The sequence below is a fragment of the Prenolepis imparis genome, unplaced genomic scaffold (genome assembly GCF_030444845.1).
Source record: "Prenolepis imparis isolate NDT839.2.m4 unplaced genomic scaffold, iyPreImpa1.0 SCAF_17, whole genome shotgun sequence".
Taxonomy (NCBI): Eukaryota; Metazoa; Arthropoda; class Insecta; order Hymenoptera; family Formicidae; genus Prenolepis; species Prenolepis imparis.
The window spans coordinates 1799484-1819535 of NW_028141175.1; the positions used below are offsets into that span (position 1 = coordinate 1799484).

General features: G+C 31.2%; 2 protein-coding genes across 2 annotated transcripts in view; one reads left to right on the forward strand and one right to left on the reverse strand.

Moving 5' to 3' along the window:
- The first annotated feature begins 167 nt into the window (after positions 1-167).
- Rudimentary (carbamoyl-phosphate synthetase 2, aspartate transcarbamylase, and dihydroorotase rudimentary) overlaps positions 168-20052 on the forward strand; it is a 30375-nt gene continuing 10490 nt past the window's right edge. Inside the window, exons 1-13 of the mRNA XM_083056110.1 lie at positions 168-356; positions 2818-2956; positions 4354-4636; positions 4948-5273; positions 5558-6125; positions 6408-6641; positions 6940-7584; positions 7910-8462; positions 8815-9190; positions 9297-9723; positions 10061-10259; positions 12043-12194; positions 12791-12895. Coding sequence (XP_082912236.1) covers positions 236-356; positions 2818-2956; positions 4354-4636; positions 4948-5273; positions 5558-6125; positions 6408-6641; positions 6940-7584; positions 7910-8462; positions 8815-9190; positions 9297-9723; positions 10061-10259; positions 12043-12194; positions 12791-12895 — 4128 coding nt within the window. The 5' untranslated portion in view covers positions 168-235. The remainder of the gene's footprint in view (positions 357-2817; positions 2957-4353; positions 4637-4947; positions 5274-5557; positions 6126-6407; positions 6642-6939; positions 7585-7909; positions 8463-8814; positions 9191-9296; positions 9724-10060; positions 10260-12042; positions 12195-12790; positions 12896-20052) is intronic.
- On the reverse strand, positions 12977-19081 carry LOC145946502 (uncharacterized). Its single transcript, XM_083056111.1, has 4 exons — positions 18543-19081; positions 16932-17230; positions 14657-16476; positions 12977-14423 (listed from the first exon to the last, which is right to left on the reverse strand). Exons 1-4 carry the CDS (start codon positions 18749-18751, stop codon positions 13836-13838), a joined length of 2916 nt encoding a protein of 971 aa, XP_082912237.1. The 5' UTR covers positions 18752-19081; the 3' UTR covers positions 12977-13835.

The following is a 20052-nucleotide window of genomic DNA, read 5'->3' on the forward strand; positions in this document are numbered from 1 at the left end:
AATGATTGTGCAGTGATTCTTGTCACATGACTTGCGTTGTAATTTCTGCGCAGCAAAGCGAGAACGTTGCTCGCCAATTGGTCGTATACCCCCAATTCTGGCTCTTTAACGGTGCGCATATCGCTTTGTAGGAGCAGCCATTGGACGCTTAATATGCTAAAAGCGTGCTCCCGGCTCGCGACGCACGCAGTGTGTTGGAAGCACGTGCGTAGGAAATACGCGAGAAAAATTAAAAATGCCCAGTTACGCATCCATTGGGCTCAATGGAGCGACCGATAGTTATCTTCTTTTAGAAGACGGTAATATTTTTTTGGGGAAACGCTTTGGTGCCGATGTATCCGTTGATGGTGAAATTGGTGAGTTTGTATTGAACATGTGTTCCTTTTTTACAAATTGGAGTTGTACGCGTAAACGTGCACGCTTCTTTCCAAGAGTCAACTTCCTACATATGGATTAGAAAGTATATTATGCACGATTTTTACGAGATAAGTTCTCATTGAGATGAGAAAGACTTAATGATATTCATATTGCGAATATATCAGTGATATTATTTTTTCGTTGTATGATTCTCATAATTGAGAAATACAGAAAATTTTCACATATTTTATTATAAGTATATTTGCGGGCAATGTTATTGCTTAATATTAAATATATAAAAATTAGATTTAAAAAAATTATTGTAGCTTAGATATTTGTAGAAGTTGAACTTTACTGAGTGACTATAATTAAATAAAAATTAAACACTGTGGTCCATGTAAGAAGATTGTTATTTAATGATAAATAAAATATATGTCAAATTATCATAAACATTTGTAGATATGTGTGACTGAACAGTATATTAATTTAATAAATAGTTAAATCTCAAATTGAGTTGGCTATGAGAACCCGGGCGCAGGTAATTAATAATGAGATCTACACATTTTGAAGGGGGAAAAAAACGTCGACTTTAGATGACTTCTTGCGGAATGATACAGTTCCTCGCGGCTTGAACATCACCAATTAATTTATCCGTTTAATTTTCATACCTTCATCTATTGTATGCGCTGAAGAAGGCTCAAAGAAAGAGCCGAAACGTTCGCTATTATTAATTATGTAATCGCTATCATCATCTATGTAATTTTATATTAAATATATTCAATCTAATAAGCATGCGCTTTATTAACTGCGCCCGGGCTCTCATAGCCAACTCAATTTGAGATTTAACTATTTATTAAAACTTAGCAGAGCCGTAACGATTGTTTTTAATTTAATTCAATCTTGTCATTTTATATTAATTTACTTTAACATGGATTGTTTTCAAACGTAAATCAAGTCAATAAATTGTTTGAGTAATGAATATATATACAAATCAGAATAAAAACCTATATCAAAATAAATCAGAATAATGAAAACTGTATCAATGATTTTTGCAATATTTTTTAGAGTTTATTAAATATTATGGATGATTTGATACTGGTCATTATTCTTAATTTTTTAAAAAAAGTTCAAGCAAAATTCAATTAATTCAAACAAATTTAAATAATTGTGCATATCAATAATTTTTATCAATTTTTATTTGTCAATTAAATTTTTTTGTTAGACATATAGCTACATTTTAATCTTTTGACGACGTCAAATAATTTTTTTTTCGTAATTTTGGGGTGTAACAACATTCTCATGATGCGTTGACTGTCAATATTAATTTTTTCTATTATTACTCTTAAAAACAATTTTTTCAAATTTCATCCTTAATTCTTTAGGAGATTGTAATGTAACTAATGAAAATTAGATTCTATATACATATGTATATATATATATATATATATATTTCTTTTTTAATAAAAAAAGTTATTTAAATATATGTATGTACACATCTGGATGATGCATTAGTGTAACAATAAAAATAAATAGAAAATTAATATGACTATATTATAAAATAAATTCTGATTTAAAGATTGAACATTGATTGATTTTTTGCTAACACAATTGTAGTGTTTATTAATCTTTTTGTTAAGTTGTAAATCCTGAAAAATTAAAAGTAATAATATAGATTTTAAATATACATATAGATAGTAATTGGACTTTGCAATTTCATGTGTTTACATTTTATCAACTTTTAATTTAACGTTTTAGAATACATATTATGTGATAATCGTCGTCAATAAGTGCCCAAGTAGAACATAAAACTCATAATGACGTCATAATGACATCATCATGATTTTATTCATCACTTAAAAGTTATCTGGACAAAAATTATTCAAAAATGATTTAAAGATGACAAAAGTAATCATTAGGTTTAAATCCCCTTAATATAAAATAATTGCATTATATGACTTTTAAAAAGTTTATGTTGCTTGAATAATTGTTATTAGAATATGTGTGAACAATAAACAAATAACTGTAATATATAAAAAAATTTTTCCAAATCACTTTTAAATGACGTCATCATGATGTCATTATGAGTTTTATGTTCTACCTGGGTGGAAATATCAAAATTGATCAAAATCAAAGTCCTCGAGACATGCGCGAGTACACTTTCTTGCTAGAATATAATTACGATTTATAAAATACTAGCAATAAGATGTATGTTTTACGACGTTAAATTTCTATTCGTTCCATTAGTGATATAAAATAAAACACAGGAATCAATAATATAAATTTATCAAATTTTTTAATTGTGACAGTGTTTGAGAGATGCATTTCTTTTAGATGTATTAGATTTGCGTTTAAACATAAATATTAAATATACAAATGAAATAATAAAGCATATTGTATGTATTATGTATACATATTATATATTTTGTGCAAATATAAAAATGCGATTATTATTTTTTACAGTCTTCCAGACTGGTATGGTCGGTTATTCAGAATCACTTACGGATCCTTCTTATCATGCTCAAATTTTGGTGCTAACATATCCTCTCATAGGAAATTATGGTGTTTTTGGTGACGAAAAAGACGAGAATGGCATACCATAGTAAGTGATTGCAATAAAATTTAATTTAGCTACTATTAATAAACTTAATATAAAGTAATGTTAATCATCATATCTTGCATGTGAATCGATTGAATTAAAACTGTCGTAGTGTAAAAGTCTTTTCCTTATGCTATATATATATAAAATAAGATATATATAAAATAAGAATAGTAATATATCTTTATCATGTTTAAAGTAATTAACAATAGTAAAGAAATAAAATACGATAATAACACACTGTTTAGCGCGTTTGCAAGAAAAGATAAGGTTGTGTGACAATTAGCGTGTTGAATGCCCAACTTGAACAATAGCGATAAATATTTTCCAGATGCGTGTAGAAATCACTGGAAAGAATTGAAATATATACGAGAGATTATGTTGTATGTTGTATTATGAGATTTATGTTCATAAAATTCTCATACCTTCGGTTATAAAGAAAAGAATGAAATGGTTGAAACTGGGCACATTTATTAGTTTCTCTTTACATATAAATCCTGCAGAACCACAAATTTTTTCTATTGTTAAGAACCCGATTATATTGTCTTTGAAAAAAGTTTTCCATTTCTCCGCAATCACTTCCTCATAGTCACTACGAAAATGACAAACCTTCTATGATGGAGGAACCAACCATCATTCAAGAAGGCCTTGGTGTTGGACAATAAGCTCATTATCATTTTGTAATGACAAGGAGGTGATGGATGAGACAGAGAAATTTTTTCAAAAGCAATGTATCAGTTTCTATAATGATGTTCAATATTAATATTTGCTATATAATATTTAATGTTATTTTATATATGTTAATATGTATATGTATATGTATATATATATATATATATATATATATATATATATATATATACATACATATACATATTAACATATATAAAATAACATTAAATATTATATAGCAAATATTAATATATAGAGCATATTTTAAAAATATTTTAATCATTGAGTTTATGCGTTGATAGAGAATAATAATAAGAAAATATAATTAAAAAATATAATTTTTAAAAAATAAAATATATTTATCTATATTATATGCATTATAACAATAATTAAATATATATATATATATATATTTTTATAATCATGTTTGTTTAAAAATTTTTTATTATTTATTTTATAATTGACAAAAAAATGCTATACAATCACAAAATATAATATCTTCCATAAAATATATTTATGCAAACAATTATTTTAGATTTTCAGCAGAATGTTAATAAATTGAGAAATAATATAGAATAATATGTTATAAATAATGTTTGTGTGTGTGTAACAAACAGAGAGAGAGAGAGAGAGAGAGAGAGAGAGAGAGAGAGAGAGAGAGAAAGGGGCAAATTTTTTAAAAATGTTTGAAAAAAATACTGATTTTAAAAATATTAATTTTGACATAGTTGGTTCGAGTCTCACCGCATTTGGGCTGCTGGACTAATAGTCGGAGAAATTTGCGAAAAGCCCAGTCATTGGCGTCAAACCAAGACGCTATCCGAATGGATGAAAGAACAAAATGTACCTGGAATATGTGAGATCGATACTCGAGCATTGACAAAAGTTATTCGCGAAAAAGGTACTATATTGGGGAGGATAATTTTCGGTCAACCATCCTCAAGCACTCTGCCAATAATACCTCCGATAGAAGATCCCAACAAGAGAAATCTTGTTGCTGAAGTTTCTTTGGTAATATAACATTTCTTTGTATAAAGTGCATTTCAAAACACTTGACTATTTTGTCGAATAATTTTAAATTTTCAATTTTTGGCAATATGTCTATGACAAGTATAATTAAATAAATAGTAATTAAATAAATTATTTAATATTAAATTATTTTCCAAATACGTTAATATTCTTTCACATACAATAATATTACTACAGGATAATATGAATAATATTAATAATAATATTAATACAGTTTAATTAGAGTTTTTCAATGCATTATATCGACAATACTATTTTTGCACACAAACTTTATACAATACAATAATTTTTAGCCGATTTCAAACATATATCCAATATATAATCCGAATGGAAATCCTCGAATATGCGTGGTTGATTGTGGATTAAAATACAATCAACTAAGGTGTCTGCTAAAGCGTGGGGCTCGTGTGGACGTTGTACCATGGGACAATGATTTGGGAGCTACCGAATACGACGGTCTATTCCTCAGCAATGGGCCGGGTGATCCCAACATGTGCCAAGTAACCATAAAAAATATTCGAATGGTTCTTACGAAAAAAAAGAAAACACCTATTTTTGGCATATGTCTTGGACATCAATTACTATCCATAGCCGCTGGTTGCGTCACATATAAAATGAAGTACGTGACGATATAAATTATGTCAATACACTATTTTCATCAGATTAGCAAATACTGCTACACAAAAAAAAGACAGATTCCCGAAATTACTAATACGATAGATTATACTTTTTGCTCCAAATATTTTGATCTTGATATTTCCTTTTTCATCGTTCGAAATATGATTGTTTATATACATATATTTTCTCATCAGAATACGAATATGCAGTACAAGTATTTTCCTGTCATACAATACAATAAGTATGATAGATTATTACTATACAGATGTGATGTTCATTTTTTAGCTATGGCAATCGAGGTCACAATCAACCGGCGACACATCACGGTACCGGACGTTGTTACATGACTTCGCAGAATCACGGATTTTGCGTCGATGCGGCTCAATTACCGGCTGATTGGGAAGTACTCTTTACCAACACTAATGACAACAGTAATGAGGGTATAGTTCATTCAAATCTGCCATATTTCTCCGTTCAATTTCATCCAGAGCACACAGCAGGACCTGAAGATCTCGAATGTCTCTTCGATGTATTTTTGGAGAGCGTAAAAGATGAGATCGAGAATCTGCCTTGGATCTCTATAAAAGATAGGCTCACTCAAAAGCTAATCTATGAATCTTCGGCTCTAATTACACTCGAACGGCCCAAGAAAGTGTTAATCTTGGGCTCCGGAGGACTCAGCATCGGCCAAGCCGGAGAATTCGATTATTCGGGCTCTCAGGCAATAAAAGCGTTAAAGGAAGAATCGATAAAGACTCTTTTGATAAATCCTAATATCGCCACGGTACAAACATCAAAAGGCCTGGCTGATAAAGTGTATTTCTTGCCAATTACACCAGAATATGTCGAGCAGGTAAGCCAAATTATACATTTAAAGAGTACATTTAAAGGTTGAACTTTTTAATTAATGAGATTTATCACTAATAACTAATATATATAAAAAAGCCATTTGTTATTATTTTCACAATATCGCTAATATTATGCACGTGAGTGTCCTCTGTTGTGTGTAAATTTTCGTTTATACTATTAAATATATGCGGATATTTATATTTAACTGCGGATATATCATATTAAGAATCCTCTTATAAGAGAAAAAAAGAACGTTTTTAAAATATCTGTTTATAATCTGTTTTAGGTAATACGATCGGAGAGACCGGATGGCGTACTATTAACATTTGGTGGACAAACCGCCCTTAACTGCGGCGTAGAACTTGAGAGAAACGGCGTGTTTGCGAAATACAATGTTAAAATTTTAGGAACGCCAATCGAATCTATCATACAAACTGAAGACAGAAAGATATTTGCAGATCGTGTCAGCGAGATAAATGAAAGAGTCGCACCGAGTGCTGCCGTGTATTCCGTTCAAGAGGTAAGGTATATAAATGACAGACATTTTTTTACAGATTAGAATGTTTTTTACAGTTTTGTAAAATTACAATTTTATTAAAATGATATGTGCAACAGATTGCCTTATACATCAATTTTACACAGAGAAATAATAAAATTTAATAAAATTTTTAATTACTGAAAAATGATTTGCGATGTTTGAATCGATTAAGAGATCTGTGATTCTTCAGTAGTTCTCGCAATTTTGTAAAAATAAAATATTATATCTAAATGTTAAATTAATATGTTTGTTATTTAATATATCATTTATTTCTAAACAGGCATTAGAAGCCGCTGAAAAACTTGGTTATCCTGTAATGGCACGCGCTGCGTTTTCGCTTGGTGGTCTTGGATCAGGTTTTGCTAATACGAAGGAAGAGCTGAGAAAATTAGCGCAACAAGCTTTAGCTCACTCCAGCCAATTAATAATTGACAAATCATTGCAAGGCTGGAAGGAGGTAGAGTACGAGGTTGTTCGCGACGCATATGACAACTGTATCACGGTATGCAACATGGAAAATGTCGATCCTCTCGGCATTCATACTGGTGAATCTATCGTCGTTGCGCCAAGTCAGACATTGTCTAATAAAGAATACAATATGCTGCGAACAACCGCTATTAAGGTCATTAAGCATTTCGGCATTGTCGGAGAATGTAATATTCAATACGCGTTCAATCCTTTCTCGGAAGAATATTACATTATCGAAGTGAATGCTAGACTGTCTAGAAGTTCGGCTTTAGCTAGCAAAGCTACCGGCTATCCTCTGGCTTATGTCGCTGCCAAATTAGCCCTTGGAATACGCTTATCGGATATTCGTAATTCTGTCACTGGCGAAACAACAGCTTGTTTTGAGCCGAGTCTTGATTATTGTGTAGTTAAAATACCCAGATGGGATCTTAGCAAATTTCATCGTGTCAGCACCAAGGTAATGGATAAGAATTCTTTAATTTTGAATTTTTGAATGAACATTAAACATTAGATAATTTAGAAATACTTTATACGAAAAAAAATACTTTTTACGACTTTATATATTATATCCGCATTATCTATTATATTTAAAAAAGAAAGAGAATAATATACATATATGTATATATTACATATTTTAAGAGTCACAATAAAGTAAAAGAGCTAATTGATTAGAAAAATTACACATTTTTTTATTTATAATGTAAATCTATATATAATTATTTTTTTTATAGTTGATTTTAATTAATTGTTTCTTTATATCTTTAATATTGGATATTTTTCAGATTGGCAGTTCTATGAAGAGTGTAGGTGAAGTAATGGCGATCGGACGTAAATTCGAGGAAGCTTTTCAGAAGGCATTGAGAATGGTTAACGAAAATGTAAATGGCTTCGATCCTTACGTGAAGGCGATCAACGATGAAGAATTGGAGGAACCGACCGATGAAAGAATGTTTGTTCTCGCTGCTTCGATCAAGGCCGGTTACACAATCGATCGGTTATATGAACTCACCAAAATTGATCGCTGGTTTCTTGAAAAGATGAAGAACATTATCGATTATTATGTGGTCCTAGAAAACATTGATCATACAAAACTTTCGCGGGACTTGCTGCTGGGCGCAAAGCAGAACGGTTTTTCGGACAAACAGATTGCCGCTCTGGTGAAGATCTCCGAATTAGCTGTCAGAATACAAAGACAGGAGAATAATATTCGACCAATGGTCAAGCAAATTGATACAGTCGCTGCTGAATGGCCGGCCACTACAAATTATCTTTATCTAACGTACAATGGCATTAGTCACGATGTGGAATTTCCTGGTGGATATACAATGGTGATAGGTATATATATACGTATACATATATATTTATTATACGTACATAATCGTTTTGTAATCGTTTTGTAATTGTAATCGTAACAAACACAATTTTAATAAAAAAATACAATTTTGTTAATTTAACATTGTATGTATATGTTCAACTAAATTTGAAACAAATCTTACAATTTTATTACGACTTTTCCTTATATTATAATAATTACTTATATATACATATATGTAAAAGGGAAAAGATGCGCGACTAATGATTATCGATATAAATTAAGAGATAAATTTAATATTAAGTAAATAAAAAGATATTATATAAGAGTATAATATATTGTTATATAAAGGATAACAAAATTTATTTCTTTTAGGTTCCGGGGTTTACAGAATCGGCAGTTCAGTAGAATTCGATTGGTGTGCCGTGAGTTGTCTGCGCGAATTGCGAAATCTTGAACGTAAGACAATAATGGTCAATTACAATCCGGAGACGGTCAGTACAGACTATGACATGAGCGATAGATTGTATTTTGAGGAAATCTCTTTCGAAGTGGTAATGGACATATATGATTGTGAGTGCCCTGAAGGTATAATACTGTCGATGGGTGGGCAATTACCAAACAATATTGCCATGGATTTGCACAGACAGCAGGCTCGAATCCTTGGAACATCACCAGAGTCCGTCGATGGCGCCGAAAATCGTTTTAAATTCTCTCGCATGCTCGACAGCATTGGTATATCGCAACCAAGGTGCGCGCGATTTTCATATATATATATATATATATATATATATATATATATATATATATGTGTGTGTATATATATGTATAATGTATATAATTGTTTCTCGTTTTAGATGGAAAGAATTGACAAATTTAAAATCTGCCATTGAATTTTGCGAGGAAGTTGGCTATCCATGTCTTGTTCGGCCTTCGTATGTGCTAAGTGGAGCCGCAATGAACGTTGCCAACTCAAATCAGGATCTCGAGTCTTATTTGAAAAGCGCGAGCGAAGTTAGTAAAGAACATCCTGTAGTGATATCGAAATTTATCCTCGAGGCGAAAGAAATCGACGTCGATGCCGTCGCTTATGAAGGGATTATACTATGCATGGCAGTATCTGAACATGTCGAAAATGCTGGTGTTCATTCAGGAGATGCTACATTAGTAACGCCGCCACAGGATATCAATACGGAAACTTTGATGAAGATAAAAAGTATCTCGAAAGCAGTGGCGGCATCCCTGGGAGTCACAGGTCCTTTCAATATGCAGCTAATTGCGAAGGTAAGTAGAAAAAATTACTAGATTTTTATGTGTTTGAAGATTAATATATATTGATCAATTCAATTAAAAAAAAAACAAATAATTAAATTTTATTATAATATTAATTGTATATCTTTTAAATAATATAACAACCTCATATTATCTATTTTATTTTTTCTTTTTTTTCTTACTATTCAAATTACATATTAATTTCGTATTTTTATTGTATAAACACTAAAATGATTAAACGTATGAAGAGAGTGAAAAGAGGAAGAAGAGAAAAGAAATTCTTAGATTTTATTACATTTTTTTTATTTTTAACAGAAAAAACTAATAAATTATAAATATCTTTATGCAGGATAATGAATTGAAAGTGATTGAGTGTAACGTAAGAGTATCCAGATCTTTTCCTTTCGTCTCGAAAACCTTAGATCATGACTTCGTCGCGACGGCAACCCGTTTAATCGTCGGCGAAACAATTGAGCCTGTGGACGTTTTAGCTGGATGCGGAAAAGTTGGAGTAAAAGTACCGCAATTTTCTTTCTCTCGGCTTGCTGGTAAGAATATTTCGGTTATTTATATTTGCAATTTTACAGAAAAATTTCTTCCAACTTGAGTAGCAATTTTAAATGCATATTTAATGCTATATTATTTTTACATCTTTTTCTGTGATTTTATATATTGATATTTCTTTATATTTTTGTCAGATAAATTTACATTTTCTTGTTTAATTTCCCTTTTAAGTTGACTTTTATTAGTTTAAACTCGAATTTTTTGAATTATTTATTATATACATTGATATTATTGATTGATATACAATATACAGGGTGTTTGTTTATAAGTGTCCGAGCAAATATCTCGCAACTGATCAAAGTTACAAGAAAGTTTAATAAGAGAAATTTGCACGGCTTTGAGTCAGCTATAAAGTGCATGTAAACCATTTTTTTTTACTCGTGACCTTTTCGAGTTATAAAGGTCAACATAGTTTTTTTAAATAGATACCTATAATTTTTTTGCATATTTACATAGTAGAGGTTATTTGCAATCAAAATCATATCTGGTAAAAAATTGCTACTATGCATCGTTTACGAGATAATCGATATCTTTAGTATGTAAATAGTAAACTGGATTCTAAGGATTTTTGAATTTAGATTGATATTCGAAGAGGTGGAAAGACTGAAACAACTTTTTTATGAAACATTTATTAACCCATAAATTGCTCGAAATTTTGCCCATCATGTTCGATACAGCATTCGACGCGTTTTATAACATTTCTCATTGTTGACTGCAGCATTTCTGCTGTAATGCCTTCAACAGCTCTAATGATCTTATGTCGTAAATCTTCTTCATTTTCAGAAACAGTTGCATAGACAATGTCCTTAATATAACCCCAAAGAAAAAAATCGCTTTTTAAACTTTTTAAACGATAGATTCCCTAATTGTTGGATAGGTACTAACGGCCCTATACGATGGCCACCGAGGTCTGCGGACTTGACACCTTGCGATTTTTTTTCTTTGGGGTTATATTAAGGACATTGTCTATGCAACTGTTCCTGAAAATGAAGAAGATTTACGACATAAGATCACTAGAGCTGTTGAAGGCATTACAGCAGAAATGCTGCAGTCAACAATGAGAAATGTTATAAAACGCGTCGAATGCTGTATCGAACATGATGGGCAAAATTTTGAGCAATTTATGGGTTAATAAATGTTTCATAAAAAAGTTGTTTCAGTCTTTCCACCTCTTCGAATATCAATCTAAATTCAAAAATCCTTAGAATCCAGTTTACTACTTACATACTAAAGATGTCGATTATCTCGTAAACGATGCATAGTAGCAATTTTTTACTAGATATGATTTTGATTGCAAATAATCTCTACTATGTAATTATGCAAAAAAATTATAGGTATCCATTTAAAGAAACTATGTTGATCTTTATAACTCGAAAAGGTCACGAGTAAAAAAAAATTTTTTACATGCACTTTATAGCTGACTCAAAGCCGTGCAAATTTATCTCATTAAACTTTCTTGTAACTTTGATCAGTTGCGAGATATTTGCTCGGACATTTATTATAAACAAACACCCTGTATATATATTGTGTAAGAAATGATATTAAGCAGGAAATTATTATTATTATTTTGTTGTAATATTGACTATAATATTTTATGTCGTCACACATCTTGTAAAACAGATTATAACTGTTAATTCTTTTCATGATTTTATGCCGTATTATACAAAACATGCATACGTACGCGTACATTTTCTCTTTTTCTTCGTTTTTTAATCATTTTACATATGTATAATGAATAATATTATTGTTAATACAACTTAATTAAAGGTGCTGATGTGATGCTGGGAGTCGAGATGGTATCTACTGGAGAAGTAGCCTGTTTCGGTGAAAATCGCTACGAAGCTTATTTAAAAGGCATGATAAGCACCGGTTTTCACATTCCTCAAAGGGGTATCTTGCTCTCTATAGGAAGTTTTAAGGTAATTAGATTGTATATTAGAAAAAATTTCTTTTTTTCATAAATAACAAAGGCGCGCGCGCACGCGCGCGTGTGTGTGTACATATATGTATATATATACATATACTAACAAGTAAAATATATTTGCTTTGGGAAGATATATACATATATCCCATTTCTTTGGAAATATCGATAATATTTGCAATGAAAATCTCTCAAGGGCAGTCTACAATGGCAGTAAGCAGTAATATTAGAGTAAGCAGTAAGCAGTAAGCAGTATGAAATGGGATTTGCGCATTTCGTTACTCCCGGTCTTTACATCCACTAAAAACATGTATACAATGGCAATAACAAAAGGTTGTAGGAATAGAGAGTATACTGTTTTTAGTAAATGTAAAGACCGGGAGTAACGAAATGGGCAAATCCCATTTCATACTGCTTGCTGCTTACTGCTTACTCTATATACTGCTTACTACCATTGTAGACTGCCCTTTACTTTTATACAATAAAGCACAGTCAATTGTCACTTTTAAAGTTTTTAAAACGTATTTAAAACAATACATTTTTTAATAAGAAAAAATATTCAACGAAGATAACATAATTTTGCACACATTTCAGCACAAAATGGAATTGCTTGATTCTATCAGAAATTTGAAAAACATGGGATACAAATTATATGCCAGCATGGGTACCGCCGATTTCTACACTGAACATGGAGTCGAAGTAAGTAAAGAAATTTATTAATTTGTAGTCGATAGGATGTCGATAGGAGAGATATGTATATTCTATTCAAACTCTTAACTCTTTCTAATTCTCAGAAATCGTATAAACTCTTTATTATTGTTACTCTTGTAAATTCTCAGAGAGAGAGACGCGCTCGACCGAGCGGTCGCCGTTTATAAACACTCAGTTAAAACGCTTATCCTTTCAAATGAAGCCAATCACGGCATGGCACGTTTCGTCAAAGGTATACAATAAAATCGAGGCAACGGACAGATAAGCATACACGAAAACACGACAATGACCCGACACGAAAATAATAACATAATACATATACTGGTGACTTATTCCACGGACATCCCGCTACATCAGATACCGCTAACAAATTATATTATACTACTTCTGTTTGAATGTAATATTTAATTATTTTAATTATTTTGCGCACAATTACATATATGAGAAGAAAAATTATTTACATTTATATTTACAAAAATAGTTTTTAAAAAATGAAATATTTATAACAAAAATAATTGATTAATTGTCTCTTTCAAATAATTTTTTATAATTTAAAAGTTATAAAATGGTAAAATACATGATATCTTAGATTTACTCTTTTCTTCTGATTTTATAGCATAAATATTTTATTTAAGAGATATCATATTTAATCGCGATAATAAAGCATTTAATAAGACGATAAAAATAATGAGATTATAAAAGATAATGAAAGATATCGGAAATGATGATATTGCTAGAAAATTGTCCGTGAATTTTAGCACGCTCACATCAGTCTTCCTTGAATACTTACTAAATTGATTATCGATCACTCTTTTTCGAAATATAATAATAAATACTATTTTGATCAGGAAGTCCGCTTTAAACATTGAATACTAACATTTAACTTTTCAGTAGATTATTTACACGCTAATCTTAATAAATACATATATCATATATATGTCGTTTCACTTAGATGATCCGCTAGAGAGACCACTCTTTGATTTATATCCAAGGCCAACTCGCATCTTTGATTCTTCGATATATAAGAATCTTCGTTGCTCGTTGTCGCATTTGCTACAGTGTTTGCTTTTTTATTCATATTTTTCTCATCTTTAAACCGTACTTCATGAATAATTGCTTTCGTATCCATATATTCATGCCTAGAGTGCGATTGTTCATCTTTTGGCTGCATCGGAACCTCAGCAAATTGTCGCGTGTAACGATCTTTCAAAGTACTGGTGAATATAGGTTCTACATTCCTCTTGGGTGTCTCTGGTGGCTCGTTCGGTAATCTCGTTGAATTTGTCGCCACTTTCATTCTTAGAGCGGAGATCTCATCGTGATAAGCTTTAACGTCGTCCTTGTATCTGGTCAGATCCGATAGGATAATCGTGAGTCGATCCGCTTGATCGAGATAAACCTTTTTCTGCTGATAAGACCTGTATCTATGACAACATTTGGCCATTTTTATAAAATGTGTAACAAAAAAGTTCAACAAATCGACCAGTCTTAAACCTTTCAACTCGGCGCAGCGTTCCTAAAAAAAGAAAGAAGAAGAAAAATAAAAGATGTGAGTTAACCGTGTGACTCTTGATCTACTAATCACGACACGGAGAATAGAGATAAGATTAAATTTGCAGGAAATCGTATAACATCATGGATCAACTTGGCACTTTTTGTCTGACATAATCGTTTACGATAGTAATATGCCACGCTGGATTGATCATTATACGAACTCCAATCAATAATCTTATCGCTTGAGGAACTCACCGAGATCTCAACAATAGAGTCCGTGGCCTTGCGCGGTGTGATGACCGTTTTGCTCGTAATTACTCGCGTACCATAGTTTGGGTGATTCTTTATTCGAGCGTTATCCCAGGATCTATCAGATTTATTGTAGATCTCTTCTCTGTAGGATTCTTCTGTCGTTCTCGGCATGTCTAGGATTGGATTCAAGCCAGATTCCACGCCTAACCACGGTTTTACTGTTAGTATTTTGAATAGCATCGCAAAGTCCAATTGCGGAAAAAATTTATCGTTATGCGTAATGTTCTCCATTGCGTGGAACACGTACATAATAGGATTCTCAATTATTCTCTTTAGTTGTTTCTGACTATGCAACAGATAATCGCACGGCACTTTATTAAACATGTTTTTGTCACGGATGAAATAATCAGGCAGAGTCGGCTCGTTTTGGCTGATGCAGCAATAAAGACTCTTCAGCAATTTAATTAGACATTCACCGGTTCGATTATCAGGCCACTTCGAGGGCCTATCATTTTCCTCGATCAACCAGAACAGCTTGTTTCTGATATGAGAGGTTGTTAGGCCATACATAGTGTCCAGGACTGGCCTTAAAAATGTCTTATGAAGCATCAGCGCGATCAAGTATACTTGTACTTGCGAACGGGTCATACAAGTCTCTAGATAACGTTCTGCGGCTGGAAACGCCAGCTGCCATTCGGTTTCCTGTTGAATGCTTTTTTTTAAATTTTGATGTCTGAACTCTTTTAATAAAAGATCTTTCTTTCTTGGTGGAGAGTTTTCGGGTATCACATAACAACCAAAGTCCTTCACTTTGCTGATATCATTGTAATCAGGCCACGTACTTCTCGGTCGATCCAACCATTCCTGAGCAAACTCCGGCCACTGCAGACATATCGTCGGCGTAATCTCGTATGACTTACAATACTTAAGGCTGTGCGATTTTATTATTTTGTCGCAATGAATAACCGAATTTTCCACGTGATTTAGATCATCCGGTTTAAAACCCAATGGCTTCGCCAGCTGATTCACGAAGAGATTGCAAAAATGTTTCATAAACCTTTTACTACTAGTGTAAAAGACCTCGCAATCGTACTGCCTATCGATCATCATAAGGCGAATCTGCTTGCTATTTTGTGGTTGTTTCCTTTCCCCTCGCATTGTGTAAATCTTGCCGTCGTTAGTGATCTTGACTTTCCTAAAGCATTGCGCCGGAATCATCGCGTTTGAATATATCTTAGTTGACATGTCCATCTTATCGTGATTCGTATTACAAGTGGCCTGTACGCTAGGAGTCACAATGCGATAGCTATAGTCGCTATCACTGTCCCAAACTCCGGATCTGTAGCCAGAATCTGTAGTCGAACTGCTCGGTGGCCTACAGACTTTTGGTCTCATTGAGTTTGAAGTTCGGTTTAACTGTTGATAACTGTCTTTCCTGATCTTCAATTCGCTCTTCGTTTTCTTACCGTAAATTCTTTGGTTGTCTACCGAAGATATGTGCTCCCAATCAGATTTAGTTTTAATGTCGGGATTAGATCGAGCTCCGTAAATATTTTCATGAGATAGGGATACTTGATCTTTATATATCATCTCGTTATCGTGTAGATGGGACAAAGATCCAGTATTACAGACCATAGACGTCTGAAGATTTTTCTTTTTTATCTGACGTGGAAGCATCATGTTTGAATTACGACTGTAAATGCTGTCGCCGTAAATGCTCTCACCATAATATATTTCATCATCGTCCGTTATTAATGAAGAATCCCTCTTGTTAAGATTTCTCGGATACGGCGTTTCATCGAGACATCGTAATCGTACGTATCCTATCGACAAAATACTTGTAATTTTATAGTCGAAAGAATGCTATTAAAATGCTATTATTAATAAATTTTTTCTTAGCAAACAATGTCATATGGCGTTGTCATCTTTTACAATAATTTAAAAGATTAAATCCTCAGTAAGTACTATACGTACTATAAATTGTGTTAAATTTTTGTTATTTTATATATGTCTATTCTTAGAAAAACAAATCACTAAAAATAGAAAAAGAGAGAGAGCTTTTCTATTTTACCTATTTTTTATTTTAAACTTGTTTTCTTAAAAGGTTTAAAAAATTCTTAGATTTTTTAAATGTCTTTAATTCAAAAACTATTGATACTGCACGAAATTCTTGGTAAGAACAAATTTAGAGTAAAACATGAATCTATTGCGCGAAAGAAAGTATGGAAAATTTAAAACAATCTATACAAACTTTATGATTTGGAACAAGTTTACCTACCTGGATGTTCGCTTGATTGTACCATCATATTATACGTGATTCCATTGTTCAGGCTACTGTACTCTGGTTGATAATGTTGCTCTGTAATTTCGATATTGTCGTACACAACATAAATGCGAACGGGTTGCAGCGGTTCAATAATAAGATCATCAGTTTGCCTCTTCGAAGTGAAGGTGATATTGTGTGCGATATATTCCTGAAGAATGTCTGGTAATAAAACGTGCTTTTGAGATGGCAGCATCTTATTTAGTTCAGCTTCGGAAGACGATGCCAGAGTTTCCTTAATTTGAAGTATATCTCTGTAAAAAATTCAATAGTTAGTTGTAACATAATCTATCGTCTTATAATATAGGTAATTACAAAAGCTTATATATGTCTATACTGAAATTTGGGTGAAGTGCATATTTATTGTATTGTAATTTAGTAAAACATTAACATAAAAATAGAGGTAAATATTAAAAGAAATTTGTTATTCAGTAATTTTCTATTGGAATATGTGTGAGATAATAAGAGAAACATAATGGATAGTATAACTTTACAACGTGTGATAAGCTTATTGAGTAACAATTTATTAAGTTAAATATTTTTCGACATTACTCTGATATTTTTCTAATCTATTCCTGTTTAAGGGAGTCCAAAAGGTTTATTAAAAATAAAAAAACTTCGAATTGAGATTTATTTAGTTACTTTTGATATCACACAAAAATATGTGCCCCGTGCACAAAAATTCAGTTTGAAAAAAAAATTAATTTTTTTTTAAACTGACGCACTATTATCCGTCTGGCTCTTACTAACTTAGGAAATTTAAATTTGTGTTTCACAAGAGAACTTTATTATTTTTTTAATTAAATATTTTAAATCAAATATTTAATAATAATATAATGTAGATAATAATATAAAAAATATTTTTAATTTATATATATAAATTAAAAAAGATAACTGTTTGCGGGAACACGCGTGGTCATTAATTTTAAGAGAAGTTTATATAATCTCGATTAATTATATTAGCAATTAATTAATTAATTAAAATTATCACGAACAATATAAAGAATTCGAATATACTCGCTTTGACGACTCTTGAATATCATGCCAAAAAATATTTTTTATGTGTAGTGCAAATTTGAAGATTAGATTAAAGAATCAAGGTAAATGATATCGTTATTCCTTGAATCAATATTAACATCAACGAAAGAATTCCCACGTATTCTCAAAAAATTTCTCAATATGATACAAATAATATATGAAGTACATACAGATGATAGTATGTATGTATGTACAAGGATCATGTACTATAAATTAGCACTAGTTATACATTCTGAAGCGTTGTTTATTAATAAATATAACAATTTGTATGGATATATATGTATTAATTTTTTAAATTTTATTACCAATATAAGATTTATTATACATATATATATATATATATATATATATATATATATATATATATAGTAAATTGTATTATGTGAGAATTATTCTCAGCTGTTTTATTAATATATTAATAACTAATAACAATTGAATCCCATTATGAATTCTGTGTGCATTCACGAATGCCGCGAATTATTATCCCACAATTGCAACAAATCACCGTGAAAAATATTATGTGCTTACTCTTCATAATTCTCAAAGAACTGGATACACATCATGAGATTGTTTAAAATAAAGCTATCAGGGTCTTTTTCGATGGAATTCCTCAATAATTTAATTTCCAACTCTTTATACTCGTCCTGTTTGCTGGGTATGTCACGTTGTAGTTTCGAGCTTGGTTTTTTCTCTTTTTCTTTTCTTATTCTATCAATTATTGAATTCCAATTTCCCATTTTCTCTTTCACTCAATAGTATAACAAAGTGCACCCTATAGAGACGGCCACGTGGCGAGTGTCTCCACGTGAGAAGCGCGTCTTCAGCAATTATAGTAGATGCGCACAATCACCAACAATGGATCACTTAGGTTCACTATATATGTCACCAAAACTTTCTCATCTTAATTTCAAGGTCAACGAGGAAACAGCATTATATATGCATACGTACGAACACGTCGATGATCAATAAGATAGTAGTCTCTCTCAGGGTGACGGTATCGATAAATAGCTATCTCGTTATCGAGCAGGGCGTTTTTAATCGGCCGCTTATACTATCGGATATCGACAAACAAGCTTGATATAAAATACTTGTGAAAAATCGCGATGTCGATACGATAAAGCTCTGATATTTTACCGGACTTGCCAGTGTCTTTCAGTTTCTTATCATTATAAACTGTGGTTCACTTACAATTATAGAGGCAATATATTAGCCATAAATAATTTTTATTTATAACTCCGCGTTTTTTTATGTTAATAATATCTGCTAGAATACATAAGTATTATATTATATAAATAAAAATTTATATAATATAATACTTATGTATTCTAGCAGATATTATTAACATAAAAAAACGCGGAGTTATAAATAAAAATTATTTATGGCTAATATATTGCCTCTATAATTGTAAGTGAACCACAGTTTATAATGATAAGAAACTGAAAGCAAAATTACTTATTGTAAATTTTTTTACTAATAATTTATTTTGATAAGAAAATATATACAATTAAAAGTATAATATAAAATATATTTTTAGAAATTGGCTCTCATAGCCAATTTATTTTCAAATAAAATATATTGTTACAAAGAAAGAGAGAGAGAGAAAGAGAGAGGGGGGAGGGAGGAGGGAGAGGAGGGGGGATTGAAAAAATGCGCCAATCTTATACAAGCAATAGATTGTGGCAATTTATCTATAAAAATTAACTGATTTTCATGATATTATAATTTAATCTTTTGATTTATAATGATAATATTAAAATAGTATTGAAGAAATAATTACGAGTTATCCCTAAACGCAAACTTGCGTTGCCTCTTGAAATATAATATTATATTATTTTGTAAAGTTATAGTAATGCACACAAATAATAAGTTTAATTCGTCTTATGGATAAAAATGCGATTATTATCTAATTTAAACTCCCACCAGAAAAGAACTTGACAAAATTTGCAAATTAATTCTAGAGCAATGTAATGCACAACTGCAGGTACATATTGTTTTTCCATATACCTTTATTAATTAAGGTACAATGTACCTTAATTAT

Coding starts and splice junctions, on each gene's coding strand:
- LOC145946502 (XM_083056111.1), bottom strand. CDS start 18,751: ATGGGAAATTGGAATTCAATAATTGATAGAATAAGAAAAGAAAAAGAG. Junction 17,231..18,542: donor TTCTTTGAGAATTATGAAGA/GTAAGCACATAA, acceptor AATTTTTTACAG/AGATATACTTCAAATTAAGG. Junction 14,424..14,656: donor ACTCTATTGTTGAGATCTCG/GTGAGTTCCTCA, acceptor TTCTTTTTTTAG/GAACGCTGCGCCGAGTTGAA.